General features: G+C 30.5%; 1 protein-coding gene across 5 annotated transcripts in view; it reads right to left on the bottom strand.

Moving 5' to 3' along the window:
- LOC125066914 overlaps positions 1–18,050 on the bottom strand; it is a 58,174-nt gene extending 40,124 nt beyond the window's left edge. Inside the window, exons 1-2 of one of the 5 annotated variants that reach the window (XM_047675237.1) lie at positions 17,876–18,050; positions 17,254–17,426 (exon numbers count right to left, since the gene is read on the bottom strand). In XM_047675237.1, the coding sequence (XP_047531193.1) occupies positions 17,254–17,319 (66 nt within the window). In that variant the 5' untranslated portion in view covers positions 17,320–17,426; positions 17,876–18,050. The remainder of the gene's footprint in view (positions 1–17,253; positions 17,427–17,875) is intronic. The other 4 variants (XM_047675236.1, XM_047675238.1, XM_047675239.1 and 1 more) reach the window with 4 other exon arrangements.
- Between the last annotated feature and the right edge of the window lie 2,006 nt (positions 18,051–20,056).

The following is a 20,056-nucleotide window of genomic DNA, read 5'->3' as shown; positions in this document are numbered from 1 at the left end:
GAGGAAGGAAATATGTATATAAGTTTTGAAAAATAATAAACAAAAAATTTTATCAATTGCAAGTGTAAATTCAAGTTTTTGTTTCGAGAGGAAACGAATATTAGCGATAATTAAAGAGTGCTTCATAGTAAAGCCAATTGGATATTGAAAGTTAACCTCAAACAAATATATATCTCTTTGATTAAACTTATGTAGAGTTTTCAGAAATTGTTACAAGGCTCGTTTGGCTAGAACACGTGAATCTTGATTTAAGTGAACTCCTGTTATTGCGGGTTCCTTTCCTTACTGAACTGACTTAATTTTTTTTTTAAAAACATCAAGGTATTATCGATGAAGAAAAACATCTTGTGGAAAACACCATGTATCGAATAGAAGATACTAGAATCGAATACTAGATATTTATCCCCATTGGAGTGGCGTGGTGGAATAAACCGTAAACCTCACATCACGAGGATATTTACCCAGTAATATGGGACATAAAAAACAGTTTTTAAAAAAATAGTTACTATTAAAATACCTTTTTAAACATAGCATAGTTGTAAAAAAACACTAGGTCAATCATAAACAAGGGTCAAAACTTGACCCACTGCTAAACACTCTCACTCGCGTATTGGAAACAATTTACATCTAACCGCTTTTTTTACCCAGTGAGGTCACTTAAAAGATTCGCGTCCAAATAGTTTCAAAAGCGGGGCTAGAAATAGAAACGTTTTAATATCAGTATTATTTGAATATTTCACGTTGATCTATACGGTAAAATATTTCTCTATGAGTTTTAATTTCTATTGTTTTTAATAATGATATAAATAAAGACAATTTCACATTGGACTATTTAAAAATGTATTTGTATTTTTTATTATATATTTAGGCGAAGATAATATTTTAATTCGATTCCTCTATCGTGTGCAGGAAGTAGCTTTTGTATTTTTATTTTAAGAACATAATCTATATTTATAAAATCGTTAGTCATCTAACTTTAAACACACTGCCAGAACTAATGAGTCTAAAAAGCTGAAATGTGGCACATAGATTTATTCTATAACGTACCATCCTATAAAAAAGATTTTTAACATTTAAACTAAAGTTTAAGGGAGGAAAACGGGAGTTACAAGTTACGAAATTTATACCTAAAAAGTCGGGATGGGCTTCTTCTTCTTGCTAGTACTTTTACTAAATAAAAAAGACACAATGCAAAATTACACTGCACTTATCTTTAATAACAAGTTACATGTGAACATATTACGATGTATTGTTAATTTATCACACAATAATTGAAAAGATCGATTGTAAGAATCTTGACAATCGTTCGCAAAAACAGAGGAACTAACTACGTAATTTTCATCTCATAATGTCCCTTCTTTTAATTGTTAGATAATAGGTTTAGGTAAATCAATGAGGTAAAGTTAACAATGTGAAATACCTCAAAAATGTTATTAATAAATACTCATAGTAAAGTAAGCGATGTATGATGAAAATACTACAAACGGTGTCTCTATTTGAACAAGACAAATTTAAAAAATGAGAAAAATACTACAATTGACAATTGTTGTATTTAAAACGCTCGAGGGTAACTAAAATAATGGATACTCAAAACTAAAAACAATCGTACCATCTTTTGTTAATTTGATTGATCTAATAGCCAAATAAATACAATCAAATATTATTGTTCTATACAAAAATCAATCAATTTTGAATTAAATACACAAGAAGAGGTCGTTATTATTATATATGATAATATTGGCGAGTTAACGACTTCGACGTCATTTGGCGTTGTTGTATGCAAAGGCATTTTGCAACACAAATTAACTATTGAATAAAATATTTGTATTAAGAAATAGTAATTATTTATGAGTTTTTGATGTATTTTCTATTTCAGTCTGGCCACGTTCAATGAAAAGGCACTTACATGAAAACATATTGTATCAACATAATTATAACTATGAAGTTATATATATTAAACAAATTAAAAAATAAATAAAATGGGTATTAATATATTAGTTATTTATATATTGTATATAACGCGTACATCTTAATTGAATATTTCTTGTAAGTACCTAATTTGTATAATTCTAATTGGTATGTTTGGCGGTGAATGTAAAAATCTCATGTATCATCCACTTTAAAATACCTGCCTATTAATTCAGGGCATTAGAATTAGATTCCAGTATAAAGGTCCGATTACTATAAATAAAAAAATAACGCTATTTATATAAGAAACAGAAAAAAAATATTTATATGGCTTCGTTTATTGTAACTTAATGATAAATTTAAATTCTATACAATAAAGGGACACAAACACATCCACATCGTGACCGCGTTGAGATGAATCTCTAACTAAAATCCGCGTAATGTCTATGAATAAAACGTTTTAAAGGTCAGTCACTGTAGTATTGATTTGGTTTTTTTAGAAAAGGAACACGTTCTTATTTACCTAAAACTTTATTAAAATTCATGATTAACGTATATACATACACAAAAGTAAAAATCGTAAGTATAATACTACCTGAGCGGCTCGACTTCGTAAGGATAAAATTCGTACAATTTGCTTAAAAGTTGAAATATCCAAAAATTTTAGTTTATGTTTTATTTCATGCTGTTTCTGTGAATATAATAGTCAGGACTAACGAAGTTTTATCCAAAAAAATTGGATACTCTTATACTCTAAGCAAAGCTGAAGGTAGATCGACTGCTGCCTCTATCGGTCATCAAATATTGATTACGTGGACTATCAAATAGTATAGCAGATTCTTGTAAATAAAAAAAGTAATTGATATTCAAAATTGATCATTATACACGATAGATCACGATATTGATATTATAATAGTAATTGTTATGACATTATATATAAATATAATTTATACAAAAAAAATATTTCCTGTTTAATTAAAACTATTCTTCGTTAAATTTAAATGAACACCGTGAAATTGAATTTTTGGAAATCATCAAACTAAATCAGAGTGATGATTCAATAACAATTTGTAGTCATTGTAAGAATGGCTTAAGATAAGAAAAAAATCACGAAACTGCCGATCCATTGACTATAAGCACATTTACATCATTTTGAACGTTCATAATGGTTAACTTTGCCAATTAAAAATTTAAATCTTTTGATAAAAAACATTTATAGATAAGTCATTATATAGATGAATACCAGTTGCACGCGGCTTTGCTCGCGTCGAAGTTGAATATATTTACAGGTTTATTTAAAATATTACCACATCGGTGTGTATTTCACCCCGTTGAGGTAGAATTTCCACAATTCCTTCCTTAGTGAAAGTCTACTCAATAAAACTATCCTACTCATCAAATTTGTTGGACGTAATTTTAATACTTTATGCTCGGCGCTGATGAATCAGTCAGTCAGGACATGTAACTACTGAGTTTTTTTATTCCGAACCGATGACAGCTTTGATTAAAATTATTCTGTATTTTAATGTAAATCTACCGCCAACTCGAAATGTTGATCAACTGAGAAGAACTTATACGAAAGTAAGTAGTTGCTACTTACTGGTAGTAAAATAAAATGATATAAACAAACCTGATTTACTTGATGTTTCTACGCTTATTTACAACAAAAGTGTTACAGTTAAAATCCGGTATAAGATAGATGAAATGTTATTGATATCCACTTCCAAAGCGTTCACTAATACTGTGGCGAATTTCATTCCAATTCGTCGATTTAGCGCCTTAAAGCAACCGTGAAACGCAATTTATATCATAATGGACAATATGTGCATTTATTTCATAATAGTTCGCCTCATGATTTTGACTTACATAACTACAAAATAAATTTAAAATTCACCAAAATAAATTCATACACATATTATGGGAACATATTTTTTTTAAATATTCTTTAGTTTATATTAGGCTCATATATAATGAAGCTGTTTTATTTTGTAAGCTTTCTATATTAATCATATATGAAAATTTTATATATTTATATAGAATATAATTATAATTTTATTTTTGTATCGATTTTGGCGTTGTTAATTTGTTGAATCGAATAACATTCTTATACCCAAAGGCTATACCTATGCTATGCTAATGGTCATAGTATATTTTCTGAATAAAATGGATTTGACGGCAAATTAAAATACGTAAAATTTACTTTTTAACTCGTATGTATGAGCCTAATATGATATGAGATACGTTCAAATTTATAAATCTTGCATGTTCGTACACCTAAAAAACATTTTTTTATTTTTTATTTATATGATAGGTGGCAAAATGAGCAGGAGGCTGCAGGAGCACCTGATGGAAAGTGACTACCACCGCCCATGGACATTTGCAACACCGGGGGGCTTGCAGATGCGTTGCCGGCCTTTAAAGAAGGAGTACGCTCTTTTCTCGAAGGTCCCCAACATTATAATTACCATCGGTTAAAGGTTCGTGAAGCAGCCCATATTTATAAAGACGAACCATATAATTAATCAATACATTTCATATATGCTAGCGTTTGCCAACAGTTTTTTTCGCCTTAGCGAAGACAATGGCAATATTTTTTTTATGGCGTCGCACAATATTATAATGGATAAAAAAATATCATCTGGTTTAGGAGTAATTTTGAAAAAATGGTCTTACTCACTATTCAATCACCTAATTATATTAAATTATACTGAGAAACTATAAACCACAATATAATATTACGAAGAAAATTATCCTGAGTCAACATTGTATTATTTTTAAGTAACAAAGTCATTCTGTTTTACATATTGAATATTTTAAGGAAAATAACATAATATACTAAAATCTTTTCTAGAAGAAAAGTCGAAAAGATAAATTCAGAAGTAGGACGGGAAAAGCCTCAGAAAAATCTTGCTATAATTGTGCTTTTATTTAAAGTTCATTATTGCATTTTATAAGCACTCATTGGTAGGTTGCAAGGTGCCCATTGATGAATGATGATATCTGGGTCTGGGTTTTCAAACCTACACGTTTTTCCGGGAACTGCTCGCAGTTTTTCCCGATGGACAAGTACCGACCCGCACAGTGAATACATAGAATCCATGGAATGCAAATGTTTTCTGACATTCAAAATCAGGCACACTTCAATCTCAAATGTTATGGCCCGTGGGATTAAGAGAGCTTAGTCCCATAGAGCGTAGACATCATTTCTACACGACAGATAATTTTTAGAAGTTCGGCATTGCTTACAAGAACAATTATTTATGCACTCGAGATTATATAATTCGAGACCTTATGACGAAAAATCTAGCCTAACCACTATAGATCAACAAGCAATTACGATTTTAATAAGTAATCAATTCGACAAAAAATTTACACAAAGTTTTTCAACATTCACACACTAGCAATCATTGTGTCAAATTGTCTTTTAAATTGGCATTTACGTCCGCCGACCGTTACATTATAATAGTGAAAATAATGATAGATTATAATATTATTATGAAATGTAATGTCAAAATCGTGTCAAAATACCTATCAGCCGTCAGCTGTCATTGTGACATCCCTATGATCACATGATTAATTTCTTTATCCCATCAAAAACATAAATGTAAAAATGAGAGCCAAGTTAAATATTATGATATATACCTTGGTTGTTGTCTTCAACGACAAAAGAAGTGAGATCTAAATTTGTGCCAAGTTAAATAGTCCTTTCTGAAATTTATTTATAACTACATAAAATATCATTTCTTCTTATAACTTGGGGTAATATATTGTTGCCTAAGGTCTGACTTGGCTAGTTCTTATATGTTTATAAACACAAATTGTAGTTTGTGTTTAGAATAACAAATTATAACTCAAAACATCTAAGAAGAATGGAGGACAGCTCAGTATTGCTTAGTTAGTATTAACGTACATTAAGAGCTGCGATGGTCCAGTCACTAGAAAACATGAATCTTAACCAGATAATGTAAGTTCATATCCAGACAAGTACCATTGAATATTTGCGTGCTTAATTTGTGTTTATAATTCATTTGTAACAGGCTTAGAACTTACGAAGGCTATAATATAATTTGTATATGAGAACTAGCCAAGTCAGACCTTAGGCAACAATATATTACCCCAAGTTATAAGAAGAAATGATATTTTATGTAGTTATAAATAAATTTCAGAAAGGACTATTTAACTTGGCACAAATTTAGATCTCACTTCTTTTGTCGTTGAAGACAACAACCAAGGTATATATCATAATATTTAACTTGGCTCTCATTTTTACATTTATGTTTTTGATGGGATATCACTACTTTTTGTATATAAATTATTAGTAGGTACTTATTAATAACAAAATTAATACCAAATGGTTTTTGTTAAGCTATTCTATTTTCTTATGTTTACGGGCTATAATTGTCTTTTTTTTATACGTTCTTATTTTTCTTGTAGGTACCTCTGAAATGTTCGAGTGAATTGCCCACTCAGTGTCCAGATATTTTTTACGCGTTTTCTGTTTATACTTAATTTGCCCAAGTAGGGTAGGTGGTATAATGTGCGCAGACGGTTGTACTCTACAATAGAGTTCTCTTGTGTCTTGATTTGACTTGGACCTAAATTGATAAGATGTACTCCATCTAAGTTTTTAACTCTAGAGAGGCCAAAGTAAGCCTGCTCTTTACTTAATATAAAGGAGCCTATGTCGAAAAGAGCACCGTCAAGGCGAAGGCCTTGTAATTTGTGTATAGTAGTAGAATATGCTAAGCAAATAGAGAATTGTTTCCTTTGAACATATATGTACATTACTTAATATCTAACTTGGTTTGGCTTCTAGTTCACAAATTAAATTATGTTTAAATTGAATTGTTATTTTACGTGCGCTATTGCTGTTGTCGACGTCCTCAATGTACTTTCTCTATTTTTCCATTGGACCCATTCACCAGTCCTTTGCTGAGATCAGCATGCTCACTCGATACTGTTCTTCCAAGCAATAAGGATCCCCGTTTGTAGCGCTAGAGTACAAACTTAAATCATTCCTGTTACGATATACATACTCTACTACAGTCTCACGAAACCTATTTTATTGTTGTATACTAGTATACTCAAACAAACAATATGCAGTCGAATAGACTAGGCAGCTTCCATCGGAAGGCATTGAAATAATTCTTATGAGCGCGGTTGCCACTCGCTCAGACACGTCCGCATTAAGGTTTAATCGCAACGCTCCTTTCCCGCTGCTCCGGCGTCGCGTCGCGCGCCGTGTACCGAAATGCCTATTATTATTATTTTTTTAAGTATAATGATTTTGCACCATTAATGTGCGCTAAATGCCAGTTAATAACGTAATAAATACGAAAGTCGGCTATACTCATAAGTACTAAAACGGAAATATTTGGATTTAAAAAACTTAAGGGTGGTATTCAACTTGTTATATATTCACGTGAAGACCTTAAAATCCACATTAAGACGGGCTGTCATAAGTTTTGATTGCTGGTTCTTACATCATTTTTTTTATTACAGTTATTATAGGATTATAGGAACTAAGTATATATTAAGTGTTCCTAAGAGACCCAATAAATGAAAAATTATAATAAAATGATAAAAAATTACCAGTTTCAGATTTTTTCCTTTATATTGGCCTAATTATCTACCTGCATGCCAAATTTGAACTTTCTAGGTCACCTGGAAGTAGGATATAGTTTTGATCTATAGGTCAGTCAGTGATAAAAATGACGATTTTTAGACGTTAATATCTAAATAACCATTTGAGATGCGTTTATGAAATTTGGAACACATATGTATCTCGCGAGTCTCAATATATGAGCCAAATTTGACACATTTATGTCAAATACTTTTTGAGTTATGAGGAGGTCAAAAGTGGCTCCAAATGGTTCGTGTAATATTACACACGGTGCTGCACGCCAGTTCTGTTACTAGAACTTGGCTGACACGCTACCGCGTGTCTAGACATCCTAACAAAACTCATTAACAATACACGTGTAAAAATAATATTACACACTTGAATCTGTCTTTTATTTATCTATATTTTACGATTTTTAAATTAAAAGAATAATAAAGTATAACACAACGAATATTTTTAAAAATAATTTAATGCAGACACGGCTTCGTGATAATGGCTATCGTATAAAAGTATATAGTTTTATTATAAATATTTAATTATAATAAAACTATTTTGTAATTTGGCACAAAATTCTTATGGAACGGAGGTAAACACTAAAAAAGTTTTTTTTCTCAAAAGTACATTTCTATAAAATAAAGATTATGGTGATTTATTTCGGTTTATTTGTTGTGTTGTAAAATAAAAAGCTTGCAAAATAAGGTGAGGAATATCAAATATTATGTAGATAAATGTTTATCAAGAACAAATATATTTTTCTTACATAAACATTTACAAAAAAATCCACTTTATTATTATTTATTTACTACACACTAAAATTGCATGCTTATTTGTATACCGACTATTTTGTAAATATTATATATCATGGACAAAAAAGTTAATCCTAAACCACACTTATTAAGATTAATGTCAAAGACTAAATTGTACCTATTCAAGCCACGGACTTCAAAATACAATCGGTTTGTTATTATGTAAGTTTGACCATGTTGCGTAACTAACGTTAAAGTTATTGTAAAAGAGCAGTCCCGCTACTTTGTTCGCTAAATCTTAGTACACAGAGATTAAATATATTATACATTTTCAAATAATCCTCCACAACAAAAGTAAAAATTTTGCTAAATTCGGATACGGTAAGGTACAAGTCATGATCCAACTAGAGGCTGGCATCGCTATGCATACGCAATGGTCTGTTTACCATAGACTTGTAAAAGATCGAGATAATTATAATCTATCTAATGGTTTCCATGTGATGCTGAACATAGACACGCAGACAGGTATTATCGGAATTATATTTTTTATCAGTGCCCATAAAGTTCACGACGATTAATCATTCCAAAGAATATTATGCAAATGAAACTGCAGACAAATCTATTAGTTTTATTATATGAAAGAACGTATCAACAAACTATTTTAATTGAACCTAAGTGAAGCAATATAATTATTTCAAAAGACTATTTAAAAAAGAAACATAAGACGCCTATGTCATGTGTTCTATATGTCATTTTAACAAATAAACTTTTAAGAAAATTTAAACTGTTAAGTGTATACATTAGCATAATTTTCTGTACCGTAGTCGAGTACTAATCACGCAATCCAATAATTAGGTTAGATTTCATTGGTCTTCATGGTCATGATTATATAAAAAAATAAAATGAATCACATCGTGTAATGTCAAATATTATTTTAGTCGTAAATGAAAACAAAGAGCACTCGAACACCACAATTATTATTATTATAATAAATTTAATTGCGATACGAATGTGTCCCAATTGTAGTTCGATAGAAAGGCTAAAGAACGGGTCGCACAGAATGTATTATATCTATTTTTGGTGACATTACTGAATAATTGCGTTCAGCCAGCGTAGATAAATGCCATAAAAAATGCACATTTATTTATTTTTGAAATCACATAAACATTTACATCATCATTGAGGCTTTTTCCATTTATAGTGTATCCAATTGCTAGACGTGGCGACTCTGATATCATTTGTAATGTTTGCATTCAATTTTAAATGATTGAGGCGCCATTTGATTTGATGTCGTCTCTTATAAGAACACAATTGCGTAATCCCTTTACTGAAAAACCATGCTTTGAGTAAAGCTGAACAATTGCCAATTAAAAATTTTTTAGTAATAATTATTGTTTTTTTTTTTATTGAAATATGTACAACATTTACCTACTATAGTTTTAGAATGAGGTTGAATAAAACTACGTAGTTACTACTTGGTTTATAAATTTCAATTAATTATTGTTGAGATTAATCTTTAAACGTACATTGAATATTTTTATACTAGTGTAAATATAGCCTTACATCAAATCGTGCGAACAACAATTCAAATCATTTCAAATAGTATAATATCAAAATTACTCGACAACTGTCCATAATATGATAATTGTGTTATATACGAACGTTTCGAATAATACGTGTTCCTTACATCAATATTTTAATGACTGTAATTATGTTTTATACATTTAATCTCGTAACAGACTTATGAGCCTACTTGAATAAAGAATATTTTAATCTTGTTTATTTTTATTTTAGTATTAGGACTCAGTGGATAGAACACGTTATTCTTCACGGTCTGTACTACACGGAATAAAAGTTCAAATACATATGTAGTATTTTTACACCACTGGCCAAAAAAGGGTGTAATATTTTGTAATTAATGTACCACGAATTCAAAAAGTCTGAACTGATTTGGATATATGGGGTATCGTTAGAATCCTTTCATCCCATATTATACGCTATAAATTAATTAATTCATTAAATCAAGGACAGTCATATTTACTTTAATTAATATTACTCATTTAAATACAATAAACTCCGAATTGTACTTAGCCTCGCCTTTTGTCTAGCTGTAGGATATTTGCGGAATCTCACATACTTGTTTAAAAAAAGCCTGGGAGGAATCAGGTTAAATAATTGTCCTAGAAAAACAGGTGATGTCTAATATCTAAAACACCTATTCGAATTTGTCTTTGTTAAGTGTAACAAAGATTGATTATTACTTGATTACAGATAGAGCCGACACGTGCTAGAATGGAGACCACGCTTAAGTAAATTTAGTGTACGACACCCTGTGGCGACGATGACGGACGATTTAAAAAATATGTCAGGTACAGGATGAACCCGGGCTGTCCAAGATCTTTCGGAGGTTTTCGTCTAGCAGTGGACGGAAAGCGCTGATTTATAAGTAAAATGCATTGATAAACTTCCGAATAGACATCGCGGAAGTCTATGAGACACATTTCAAATATCATCATAGACTTAAGAACAATTAGATACCGTAACCTCTTTGTTGTAACCAAATATCGTCTCTCAGTCTTCCGTGTCGTTAAAATAACCTTTCATTTTGCTAACTTTCATTTTAAGATTTATCACGTTATTTTTTACAGGAAGTAGAAATCGCTTAGTGGCGACTTTAATGATAATAAATTGCACTAGCAACCAGTCCTGGCTTCGCACGGGTGCATATTATTCAAAAAGAAAATGCCATGATCTAAATATAATTGACACCCTACGGCACTTACGTAGCTTCCTACCTGTGATTTTTTTTAGAATTGTATCATTAGTTTCAGATATTACGGCCTACAAATAAACAAATAGACGTTTTATAGGATCATATTATGATGAATATACTTGTGGCTGTAATTACACTGGTTCTCTTGTGTTAATAATATTAGCGGAAGCAATTCAAAGCACCGTTGTAGCATATAGTGAGTAGGAGGTTTATTCTCATACAAACAAATCAAAATTATATTATTTTAGTTGATGATAATAATTACTAGACATATTTATTGCTAGGCTTGGCCATTATTTCGACGCAGGCGATTGTAAAGTTTTTTTTAAGAAACATACATTTTTTTTGTTATTTTTAAAACCACCGATACACCTAACAAATAATATATATATTTTTTTCTATAGAATAGAAGGTTATATTTTCGATTCATTGTATCTTATGTATTATTACTTTTAATGGAATTAGTTATTGACTTCAATAAATATTTATTTTATTTGCATAAAAATATAAATTAAAGTTGAATATTCCAAATACTGTTACATTATTATTCCATTACTATGAAGATGACTTTTTAACGCCACTCTCAATTTACCATTAAATTGAATAATTATATTATAAATCTTTCTCCTAATAATAATTTTCGTAATGCAATAAAAAACGTTTCGAATCTCGATTCCAATCGATTCCACCGATTATATTAAATTATGAAATGTAAGACAGGGGTATATTGTTTATGTTTAGTCTTTTTTTTATAATAACTATTGACTAACGATAACGATTTTAATAGAAAAGAAATTTGCGCTTTATAATATTTTACAATAAATACAGTAACTATTTCGTTTAAGACCGTTCTTCAAGTACTCGATATTCTAAATATTAATTTAGATTAATACAAAATCAATGTTACATAAATTATTTTGTGTTATTATTTATTAGAAGGTCATAAGAAGCAACGTCTGTATATTTAGTCTAATATAAATGAGGTTGCAAGATAACATCTTGGGTAATGTAAATAATATACTTGTTTATTGTTCCATCTCTTTATCAGAGGTCAATAACACGTAACCTCAGTGACAAATATCAATCAAATTGTATGTATAAGTTGTCTTACTAATAAATATTGTTGTAGTAAAAGAATAACTTTACTGATTCCGTCTGGCATGATTAGTTTGACATTGTAAAAAAGAAGATAAAATATTGTACAGGCAAGAACTAAACTATAGTAAGTTAATTTTATTAATATAAATTAACACTCTATAAATATTCCAATATGAAATTGAGTTATTTTATAGAGTGATAGATTATAAGGAATATCGAAAAATATAATTTTTATAAGATTCAACGTATAATTACTGCGTCATAATTACGAACACACGTGTTGACTCCATATATCACCAAAATATATTTATTTGATTATAATTAAACGAAACGGATTTTATAACGAGGCTATTTTTTAATTTTTTTGATTTTATATCTAGACTATTAATACTAATAATTTAAGTCAATTATTCTTAGTTTTATTTTCAAAATATATCCTGTTTTCAAACAAGGCAATTATTAGACTTTATTTGGAATTTAATAATGAATCAACTCAATAGTGGCGAGAGCGTTATTTAATAATTTACCTTAATTTAATTAATTACATTTCGAACAGTCATAGTTATATTAAAACATATATTTTAACGGATTTCAAGTTAAATTAGAAGTATTAAAAAAGATTCTTAATAAGCGAAAGCCAAGAACTATGAATCATCTGAAATGCACACAACCCTTTCGCAATTGAGGTGTGCATTAGATCCTGAATATCTGAAACTTATGGTATTTAAATTAAGAAAAATAACACCTTCTTTTATTTTTAGCTTAGAGCGATATAATTTTATTAAAAATATTACGTATGCATCACTTAAAAAGACACTGAAATTACATGGTTCTGATATGATAATATATGTAATGGTTGAGTTATTCGATACTTTAAGTCGGATTTTCTACTGCTATTTTTATGGTATCGGTAGGCGGACGAGCAAATGGGCCACCTGATGGTTGTGGTCACCACCGCCCATACACAATGGCGTTGTTAGAAATATTAACCATTCCTTACATCACCAATGCGCCACCAACCTTGGGAACTAAGATGTTACATCCCTTATGCCTGTAGTTACACTGGCTCACTCACCCTTCAAACTGGAACACAACAATATTGAGTACTGCTGTTTAGCGTTAGAATATCGGACGAGTAGGTGGTACCCAGGCGGGCTTGCACAAAGCCCTACCACCAAGTAAAACTACTAAAATTAACCTAACACAGTACAGATGAATTTTGTGTAATGATTCAAATGTATAAAATGTTTATTTTTACTAGGTTTTAAGTATTTTTTTCACAAACAAGTAGGTAAATTTGCCGCCTCATGATGAGTAGTTACCATTATTATCACACATACCAGAATTGCGCTGTAAGAAATAGTAATCATTCCCTACATTACTAATAAAACCCACTTAAGAACTAAGATCCCTTGTGCCTTTAGGTACATTGAATTGTCACCATTCAAACCGGCACAAAACAATACTAGGTACTACTGGTTGGTGGTAGAATATTTGATGATTGGCGCAAGCCCTACCATCCAGTAGTCTGAAGTAGTATGATGACTGCCGTTCGCCATCAACGAATAACCTTTCTTTGTCTTTAGTACTGTCACTTCAAAATGTCATATTAACAAGATTTAGAAGCAATATATTTAGCTAATATGAAATTTAATAATATAAAAACAATTTTACTAGCTAATAAAATAAGCTGACTAGATAGATAGGTTACTAATATTCACAAGAGGCAATTTATGTTTCGCCATTCACAATATTGAATTAATAATCCCATCAAAAACATAAATGTAAAAATGAGAGCCAAGTTAAATATTATGATATATACCTTGGTTGTTGTCTTCAACGACAAAAGAAGTGAGATCTAAATTTGTGCCAAGTTAAATAGTCCTTTCTGAAATTTATTTATAACTACATAAAATATCATTTCTTCTTATAACTTGGGGTAATATATTGTTGCCTAAGGTCTGACTTGGCTAGTTCTTATATGTTTATAAACACAAATTGTAGTTTGTGTTTAGAATAACAAATTATAACTCAAAACATCTAAGAAGAATGGAGGACAGCTCAGTATTGCTTAGTTAGTATTAACGTACATTAAGAGCTGCGATGGTCCAGTCACTAGAAAACATGAATCTTAACCAGATAATGTAAGTTCATATCCAGACAAGTACCATTGAATATTTGCGTGCTTAATTTGTGTTTATAATTCATTTGTAACAGGCTTAGAACTTACGAAGGCTATAATATAATTTGTATATGAGAACTAGCCAAGTCAGACCTTAGGCAACAATATATTACCCCAAGTTATAAGAAGAAATGATATTTTATGTAGTTATAAATAAATTTCAGAAAGGACTATTTAACTTGGCACAAATTTAGATCTCACTTCTTTTGTCGTTGAAGACAACAACCAAGGTATATATCATAATATTTAACTTGGCTCTCATTTTTACATTTATGTTTTTGATGGGATATCACTACTTTTTGTATATAAATTATTAGTAGGTACTTATTAATAACAAAATTAATACCAAATGGTTTTTGTTAAGCTATTCTATTTTCTTATGTTTACGGGCTATAATTGTCTTTTTTTTATACGTTCTTATTTTTCTTGTAGGTACCTCTGAAATGTTCGAGTGAATTGCCCACTCAGTGTCCAGATATTTTTTACGCGTTTTCTGTTTATACTTAATTTGCCCAAGTAGGGTAGGTGGTATAATGTGCGCAGACGGTTGTACTCTACAATAGAGTTCTCTTGTGTCTTGATTTGACTTGGACCTAAATTGATAAGATGTACTCCATCTAAGTTTTTAACTCTAGAGAGGCCAAAGTAAGCCTGCTCTTTACTTAATATAAAGGAGCCTATGTCGAAAAGAGCACCGTCAAGGCGAAGGCCTTGTAATTTGTGTATAGTAGTAGAATATGCTAAGCAAATAGAGAATTGTTTCCTTTGAACATATATGTACATTACTTAATATCTAACTTGGTTTGGCTTCTAGTTCACAAATTAAATTATGTTTAAATTGAATTGTTATTTTACGTGCGCTATTGCTGTTGTCGACGTCCTCAATGTACTTTCTCTATTTTTCCATTGGACCCATTCACCAGTCCTTTGCTGAGATCAGCATGCTCACTCGATACTGTTCTTCCAAGCAATAAGGATCCCCGTTTGTAGCGCTAGAGTACAAACTTAAATCATTCCTGTTACGATATACATACTCTACTACAGTCTCACGAAACCTATTTTATTGTTGTATACTAGTATACTCAAACAAACAATATGCAGTCGAATAGACTAGGCAGCTTCCATCGGAAGGCATTGAAATAATTCTTATGAGCGCGGTTGCCACTCGCTCAGACACGTCCGCATTAAGGTTTAATCGCAACGCTCCTTTCCCGCTGCTCCGGCGTCGCGTCGCGCGCCGTGTACCGAAATGCCTATTATTATTATTTTTTTAAGTATAATGATTTTGCACCATTAATGTGCGCTAAATGCCAGTTAATAACGTAATAAATACGAAAGTCGGCTATACTCATAAGTACTAAAACGGAAATATTTGGATTTAAAAAACTTAAGGGTGGTATTCAACTTGTTATATATTCACGTGAAGACCTTAAAATCCACATTAAGACGGGCTGTCATAAGTTTTGATTGCTGGTTCTTACATCATTTTTTTTATTACAGTTATTATAGGATTATAGGAACTAAGTATATATTAAGTGTTCCTAAGAGACCCAATAAATGAAAAATTATAATAAAATGATAAAAAATTACCAGTTTCAGATTTTTTCCTTTATATTGGCCTAATTATCTACCTGCATGCCAAATTTGAACTTTCTAGGTCACCTGGAAGTAGGATATAGTTTTGATCTATAGGTCAGTCAGTGATAAAAATGACGATTTTTAGACGTTAATATCTAAATAACCATTTGAGATGCGTTTATGAAATTTGGAACACATATGTATCTCGCGAGTCTCAATATATGAGCCAAATTTGACACATTTATGTCAAATACTTTTTGAGTTATGAGGAGGTCAAAAGTGGCTCCAAATGGTTCGTGTAATATTACACACGGTGCTGCACGCCAGTTCTGTTACTAGAACTTGGCTGACACGCTACCGCGTGTCTAGATATGAAACAAGCAACGTGTGAGACGATACGTTAATACGAACTTCGGTTTAAGCAACTACAGCGAATTTTTACAATTATTTATTAGACTTTTTTACATAGGTTTTATCGAAGTAAATATTTTTGTGTAACAAGTAATTAGTGTAGTGAAAAATTAATTTCTAATCATCAATAAATAATTTAGATAATCTACACAAACAATCAATATATTTAATAATTGTTTTGTCGGGTGAAATTATTTCAAATGTGTATCTGCCACCAAGCCCGAAGTGAAATAGGTAAGCTCCTCGGTGGGTTATTGTGGGCTTTGATTGGCCAAACCCTTAACATTTACTCTATTTATACTGATCGGATTTTTATGAACAATTTCAACTTAGTTAAGCACATTTTTAAACGAGATAACAAGTTTACAAGTTGTAGTTACAGATAGAATTTTATTTCAATAACAGTGAATTAAACGAAGCTTCTCCGAGCTGGTTCAACTACTATGACCTTGCTGTGGGTCATGTCAATATACCGTAAGAAAGATTTAATATATTGTCGTAATCTTTCCGTGTACTAATTAAGAAGCGACATGCAATCTAAATTCAAACGTATAACAACAATAATATATACATTTTTTTCGTATTCTTCAATTAAACGACAACCCTACAGATACGAAGTACGCAACATAACCCTACGATCTTAATTTATATACTAACAGTATATAATAAGTGTTAGTGCAATCAATCTTATGGTAATTATGTTCAATGAGCGTTAACGGTTGATACGTGTCTCGTTTGTAATAAGTGCTTGCAACATACGTCATAAGGGCTTCCAAGGGTATGAATGACATTCCCGAAATTGCGTGTTCCATCTGCCTAGGTACCTCATAAATATATTTTCCTCGTCAGTTCCCAGAATAATCCAGAAAATACTTTCAAATGCAATTGACCCGGAACGTTTTGGAAATTTATAGTTCAATATCAATTTTCTTACCTTCGCACTAGCAACGAAACAGCATATCAATGTTGCGCACCAAAATAAGAAAACTTTACGTTCCATGTCGACACTACGCGCACTTGATTAGTAACAGTCAAATTTTCATCACTCCGTTATCTGCAATACGAACTTATGACCTGGAAAGTTCTGGCAACTAAAAATTCAAACAACTGTTTATTCAAAACATACATCAAACTGGTTAAACATTAAATAATTTTAAAATGAAAAACAAACGATCCGCTCTTGTTTACTTTTACAAATACAAATACACATAACCTATAATATTTTGTGTATTCATATATTCTATATTAATTAACACCTGGTATTAATTATAGTACGAAATAGTAAAATATACATAAATAGATCACATTAATGCAGTGATAAATTATAAATAATCAACTCGTCATAAATATTTCATTCATAAATATTATAATTGATCTAATTTTAAAAGCATTGTATAAATTTAAACATAAAAAATGATGCCTCTGTTTTATTTACGCTAATTTGATCGACATTAAATGGACATCAATAATAATTTAGCATAAATTTATAATAACTTAAGTAGTTCAACTAAGTTCAATATAAACAAGAATTCCTAACAATAAGGGTGAACTCGTACCTTCACTGAGCTTAACCTTTAATAACGATTACATAAAATTGCTTTAAATATGAGTATTAATATGTGTTAACGGCACTGGAAATATCACTTGTTTGAAGTTTTAACTATAGCATTAAGTGTTTAAATTATCGATGTTCGTTTAATGTATTTTCGCGACGCGTGCGCTTCTATCTTCGATGCGTTAGCGACTGATATTTTATTTAGAATCGGCTATTCAACGCGTTCCCTACTCCGCCTGCGTCCTTGAATGTAGTTTTTAAGTTTGTTCGTGGTTGGGTTAGTGGTTCATCCGCTGTTTCGAATATTAATGGTTATTGTTCGATTATGTCTCATTTTCGTATTACGGATGTTTTTTGGTAAGAATTTGAATTTTTATTGCACTTATTTTTATTAGAACATGATGTATAATATTACTCCATCTTTATTCTTAATATCATGTAAGACCAGTTTAAAATTTATGTCTCTAAGAAATATGGTGCGAATATTCTAGATATTTACATTTAATAGCTTAATTTTGAATTAATACCTTTTTAATGCACATATCATTCTGACATTTTGTTTGATTATTATTTTATGTGAAAAACGACTAAATAGAGTAATTATGAGATAAGTATTCTTAATCCTATTTCGATCGGTGGCTGGTTTAGATAGGTATGTACATATATGAATTGCAATAAAATTCAGATGCAAATCTTGGTAATTCACGAATGATAGTATGGAAGGACCCAATGCCTTTCATCGTAATAATATGTTCGTTTACGACTTATGTTATGAGAGATATGCATGTTTCCAGAGGAATATTTAATGTTTGAACAATTAGCAAATTACATCCTTTTCAAGGTTCTAGACCAAGTTTGGTCGTTTGTTTCACAGCGCAGCTTCATTCCAAATGGGCTACCCACGTTAAAAAAAATCTTTCGACACGTACCGGTTTCATTATTTAATGAAATATATAATAACTGTATGACAATTTTAATAAAACATCTTAACCTTTATAGAAGAAAGCTTTTTATAACAATATTTAAATAATAAAAATTAGTGTTGGCCAAAACAGGAGTTAGGTATATATAAATACCTATATTGAATACTATATATATATTATACCTATATTGAATATGAAAATTCGGTCAAACATTAAGCAATATTTTTTTTGATTGATTTCATTAAATATTGAAAAGAAAAATATTTCAACACATTCAGGTATATCCTGAAATTAGGGTGTTCAAACAAGCAGACACTTTATATAATTTAAGTAGTATAGACTTGTCAATACAGCCAGCAACAAATTATTTATCTTATTAAAATACCTATGTATTTATATTAACCATTACATTATATTTTATTGAAATATCATCAACACCATATAAAGATCGCTATAAAATATTAGAATTGTTAACATATTACTAACACCAGTAATAATCATTTTTCCCACGCGTATTGCCCTTTCCAGACCATTTATAAGAAATTACTAATGGTAAGATTACTGAACACATTTTTTTTTATATAAGGCTCGATTATATTATAGTCTTTTGTTGATAAATTCGGATAGTATGATAATATTGTAAAAAAATATTTCTGCATCCTATTTTTTTTGTTCCATATTTTTTTTTATAAATATAATTTAGCTATAATCAAGGTTCAGGATTCAAGGTGATTTTAGATAAATCCAAATCAAATAAAACAAAAATATTATGTCTGTAATTACATATTTCAGTTTAGTTAATGCATCGTAATTTTTTTTTAAATTGAAAAATTAAATCAAAGAAAAAAAATCACGTGTGTACGCGGGCTTATACTATTTGTTTAATAAAAAATATAAACCGCCTAGTCTGTATTGATAAAATGTCAAAATTATGAAACTATCGAATCTCATGACTTTTCTTCTAATTATTTTTTTATTTAATAATATAAGTAATACAAATTTACGATCTGTCGCGGATCGTGTCGAATTGATGTGCCATCGGACTATGGGTGCAAGCAATTTCAGAATGCTCCTGAGATTGTGACGATACTTTGAGTATATAGTACGCTTTCGCCGGCGGTTTTTCCGAACCGATACGACTTGGGAACCTTCAAGAAAAGAGCGTACTCTTTCCTGAAAGGCCGGCAACGCACCTGCAAGCCCCCCGGTGTTGCAGATGTCCATGGTAGTCACTTTCCATCAGGTGAGCCTCCTGCTCG

This window comes from Vanessa atalanta, chromosome 10 (genome assembly GCF_905147765.1).
Source record: "Vanessa atalanta chromosome 10, ilVanAtal1.2, whole genome shotgun sequence".
In the NCBI taxonomy this organism is placed as follows: domain Eukaryota; kingdom Metazoa; phylum Arthropoda; class Insecta; order Lepidoptera; family Nymphalidae; genus Vanessa; species Vanessa atalanta.
The sequence above is the reverse complement of the archived record's forward strand: the minus strand, read 5'-3'. Positions and strand labels throughout refer to the sequence as shown.